This window comes from Engraulis encrasicolus, chromosome 14 (genome assembly GCF_034702125.1).
Source record: "Engraulis encrasicolus isolate BLACKSEA-1 chromosome 14, IST_EnEncr_1.0, whole genome shotgun sequence".
Lineage (NCBI taxonomy): Eukaryota > Metazoa > Chordata > Actinopteri > Clupeiformes > Engraulidae > Engraulis > Engraulis encrasicolus.
Window position 1 is genome coordinate 10,888,700 of NC_085870.1, and position 5,000 is coordinate 10,893,699.

The window sequence follows — 5,000 nt, forward strand, 5'->3', positions numbered from 1 at the left end:
CACAAACATGCACACACGGGCTATGTTGATTGTTTTGTTTGTTTGATTTTCCCCCGGTAGCATGTTTCAAGCCAAGTGGTGCATTATAGAGACTGTTGACTATTGTTCTTGTTGCTTGTTCCGTTTGCAAACATACACACACACACACACACACACACACACACACACACACACACACACACACACACACACACACACACACACACACACACACACACACACACACACACACACACACACACACACACACACACACACACACACACACACACACACACTCCACAACACAAACCCTCCTGAGCACGTCAGGGTGTGTACAGCTCATCATCGCTGAGTACCTCTGAGACAGTCCTCTAACTTTCTCCTTTTTTCTCTCCTTCTCCTCTCTCTTCACCCTTCTCTCTCTCTCTCTCTCTCTCTCTCTCTCTCTCTCTCTCTCTCTCTCTTCTCATCTCTTCTCTTCTCTTCTCTTCTCTTCTCTTCTCTTCTCTTCTCTTCTCTTCTCTTCTCTTCTCTTCTCTTCTCTTCTCTCTCTCTCTCTCTCCGTGCAGCGTTGGCAGCAGGTCAGCTGGGGTCCTCGCCGGGAGGGGAGCATGGCTCTGCAGACGCCGCCGCCGCCATCACCAGGCACAGGAGGGGGGCCGAGGAGCCATACTGGGCCTACTCAGGTGAGTGCATCCCTGGCCTTGCACGGCTCCCAGCTCCCCTTGTACCCCTCCAACATCCAGCCCCTTACATCATCCAACCTCCTTCATCTTCCCCCACGCCCCACGCCCCACGCCCCACGCCCCACGCCCCACGCCCCAAGCCCCACGCCCCACGCCCCACGCCCCACGCCCCACGCCCTACGCCCCACGCCCCACGCCCCACGCCCCAAGCCCCAAGCCGCAAGGCGCACAACCCACGCCCCAAGCCCCAAGCCCCAAGCCCCAAGGCGCACAACCCACGCCCCAAGCCCCAAGCCCCAAGCCCCAAGCCCCAAGCCGCACAACCCACGCCCCAAGCCCCAAGCCCCACAACCCACGCCCCAAGCCCCAAGCCCCACAACCCACGCCCCAAGCCCCAAGCCCCAAGCCCCGAGCCCCACAACCCACGCCCCAAGCCCCAAGCCCCAAGCCCCAAGCCCCAAGCCCCAAGCCCCACAACCCACGCCCCAAGCCCCAAGCCCCACAACCCACGCCCCAAGCCCCAAGCCGCAAGCCCCAAGCCCCAAGCCCCAAGCCCCACAACCCACGCCCCAAGCCCCAAGCCCCCCAACCCACGCCCCAAGCCCCAAGCCCCACGCCCCACGCCCCACAACCCACGCCCCAAGCCCCAAGCCCCACAACCCACGCCCCAAGCCCCAAGCCCCAAGCCCCAAGCCCCACAACCCACGCCCCAAGCCCCAAGCCCCACAACCCACGCCCCAAGCCCCAAGCCCCAAGCCTCAAGGCGCACAACCCACGCCCCAAGCCCCCCCAGCCCTCTGTTGCAACTCGCACCACATGGTCCAAACAGACCCAACCCACCATCCTGCCCAAACTACCCAGGTCTTACCCTGGACTTCAATTCTCGCCCCCTTGCCAATCAATGGATGGGTTATTTTTGGGGCACGATCATCCACCCATGCACACACTCCCCATTCTCTGCTGTCTACCAGCAATCAAATCCCTCGCGAGCACACATTCGTGCATCCATGGATGCACACACACACACACACACACAATTGAACACACACACTCACAGCACAGCACACAGATACGCACAAGCACACACACACACGCACGCACGCACGCACACACACTCACACACACACACACACACACACAATTGAACACACACACACGCGCACGCACACAGATACACACACACACACACACACACACACACACACACACACACACACACACACACACACACACACACACACACACACACACACACACACACACACACACACACTTGCGTGCCCTCCTGCTGTTTGCTATGTGGAGGGGGCTAGCCGAGGGCCTCTCTCCGGGGTCTTTTCCCATTTCATGACTCTATCTGTATCCGTGCCGAAACAGATGACTTGTGTTGTCCCCTCTGAGTGATGTTTGGCGAAGAGCCGCATTAATTTTTCACTGTGCTACCGAGCCCGCGGGCAATAAATGATCTTTAGTTTTTTTCTTTATTTAAATATTTCCTCCTCGTGCGCCCCGTGTGCTGTTGAAATTGTGAGCCATCGTTGCGTCGGCAAGCTGTATTGGGGGTGTGTGTGTGTGTGTGTGTGTGTGTGTGTGTGTGTGTGTGTGTGTGTGTGTGTGTGTGTGCGTGCGTGCGTGCGTGCGTGCGTGCGTGCGTGCGTGCGTGCGTGCGTGCGTGCGTGCGTGCGTGCGTGCGTGCGTGCGTTCCAGAGGCAAACACACAATTTACTACAGCCTAAGTATGCGTGCCTGTTTTGTATACTTTGTGTGCATGTGTATTGTGCACACGTGTGTGCATTTGTGTGTGTGATTGTGGAATGATTGCGGGAGCATGGGGTGGAGAGAGGGGCATAGTGTGTGTAGTGAGAGTGTTGTGTGTGTGTGTGTGTATGTGTTTGTGTGTGTGTTTGTGTGTGTGTTTGTGTGTGCGCTTCTGTGTGCGTATATGTGTTTGCCATGTACTGTGTGTGTGCTTGTGTGTGTGTTTGTGTGTGTGCTTGTGTGTGCTTGTGTTGTGTACTACTGTGTATGTGTGTTGTGCAGGGTGTGTATGTGTGGGCTGATTGGGGGAGGTGGCGAGAGCAGAGCAGAGCGGAGCAGGCACTGCTGTCTGATCCCTGGATAATGAGGCCGATGATGCTCCATGACTAGGCCTACTTCTCCTTCTTTCTCTTCTTCTTCTCCTTCTTTCCCTTCTTCTTCTCCTTCTTTCCCTTCTTCTTTCTCTTCTTCTTTCTCTTCTTCCTCTGCTTCTTCTTTCTCTTCTTCTTCGTCTTCGTCTTCATCTTCTTCTTCTTCTTCTTCTTCTTCTTCTTCTTCTTCTTCTTCGTCTTCTTCTTCTTCTTTCTCTTCTTCTTCTACTCTTTTTTCTTCTTCTTTTTTCTTCTTCTACTTCTTCTTCTTCTTCTTCTTGGCACTAGCTTGGCACGTCTTGATGTATCAGGCTCTCTTATGTAAGTAGCGTGATGCAACCCAGGCCACACTTGGGGCGGCCGATCCATACTGCGTTAAAAATATCAAAGCAGCCACCCTTTGCTTGAACGACGTGCACCCCCCCACCCCCCACCGCCCCCCACGGGTACCTCTCCATGAAAGACGTTGTGTTTTTTTTTTCCCTTTTCGTTGCATCTTTTTTACCCTCTTCGTTGCGTCTGCGTACGTGAGGTGAGGCGAGGTGGGCGGAGGTGGCTGCACCTCACAGCGACGTGTTCTTTTTTTCCGTTCTCTCGTTCCGTTTGTTTTCCTTTCGGTTACGTAAATTGTGTTTATTGTTTGCCTTTTGTCTGCTGTCTCCCTGTGCCGGAGCCAGGATGGACGTGGATGGGGAAAAAAAATAATATTGCAGCCATGTCGTTGTGTGGCTGTGTGTACATTGTGTTCAAAATACTCAAACACAACCCCCTCCCCCCCTCTATTCAATTTGTTTCCTTTTCGGAGCTGCAGACATAAGTGCCTTGGCTAGATCAGAGAGAGTAGAAAGAGAGAGGTTCCATTGGCCCATTGTTTCCGGGTTTTATTATTGCAAGGGGGAGGGGGGGAAATCCCCCTTTAGGCAGACCTAGGCAGACCTAAGGACTGTTCTATTCAATGCTAGGAGTATTATGACACGCCCCCTGGTCATGTTAGGTGCCCATAGCAACCTATTACATTGATATATCTCTATATACTTAAAGAATCTCTGGCTGGATCATTCGAATGGGAACCAGGCTTAGCACTCGTACGTCGACAAAAGGGGTGTGTCCTTGTCAGGGGGAACACGCTGAGGAGATGCTCTGTATCTGTTTCAGCCGCTTGCGACGGTCAATTATTTATCAGAACATGTAGCATGCATTTGGACTGATGGCACCATTCATGCACAATGAGGAATAGACCTGGCGTTTACATGCAGTTTAATGGCTTGGATGGATGTGTGTGTGTGTGTGTGTGTGTGTGTGTGTGTGTGTGTGTGTGTGTGTGTGTGTGTGTGTGTGTGTGTGTGTGTGTGTGTGTGTGTGTGTGTGTGTGTGTGTGTGTGTGTGTGTGTGTGTGTGTGTGTGTGTGTGTGTGTGTGTGTGTGTGTGTGTGTGTGTGTAAGTATACATTTGTATCAATCCATATATGCATGTGTGTCAGCCTGTTTGGTGTGAGTGGGTATCTGTGTGTGTGCACATTCACATTTGTGTCTGCCTGTGTCCCGCGGCCCACACCACACACACACACACACACACACACACACACACACACACACACACACACACACACACACACACACACACACACACACACACACACACACACACACACACACACACACACACACACACACACACACACACAGACCTAGTGTGTGAATGTGCTGACACGTGAGCGCACCTTTCATCATAGTGGCGGTGAGGCTGTAGCAGCGGCTGATGTTTAATCATCTCCTCACAAAGTCTCCCTCCCCTCCTCTGCTCCTCTTCTCTCCTCCCCTCCTCTATTCCTCTTCTCTCCTCCCCTCCTCTCCTCCCCTCATCCTTCCTCATCCCCTATCTACGCTCCTCCTCTCCTTTCCTCTCTTCCTCTTCACTCCTGCTCCCCCTCTCCTCCGTTCCTCCTCTTCCTGACCGTCTCCTCCTCTCTGACAGCCAACTACCCCCTCCCTCCAATCGCCACCTCATCTTCCTCTTACTACTATTCCTCTCCTCCTCCTCCTGCCCCCTTCCCTCCTCCTCCTCCTCATCTCCTCTCCTCTTTTCCTCCTCTCCTCCTCATCCTTCTCCTCATCTCCTCTCCTCTTTTCCTCCTCCTCCTCCTCCTCCTCCTCCTAATCTCCTCTCCTCTTTTCCTCCTCTGCTCCTCATCCTTCTCCTGTCA

General features: G+C 53.7%; 1 protein-coding gene across 1 annotated transcript in view; it reads left to right on the forward strand.

The window, feature by feature from the left end:
- The window catches only part of ptprga (protein tyrosine phosphatase receptor type Ga), a 407,084-nt gene that overhangs the window by 76,814 nt on the left and 325,270 nt on the right, over positions 1 to 5,000 (forward strand). Inside the window, exon 2 of the mRNA XM_063214914.1 lies at positions 552 to 668. Within this exon, the coding sequence (XP_063070984.1) occupies positions 552 to 668 (117 nt within the window). The remainder of the gene's footprint in view (positions 1 to 551; positions 669 to 5,000) is intronic.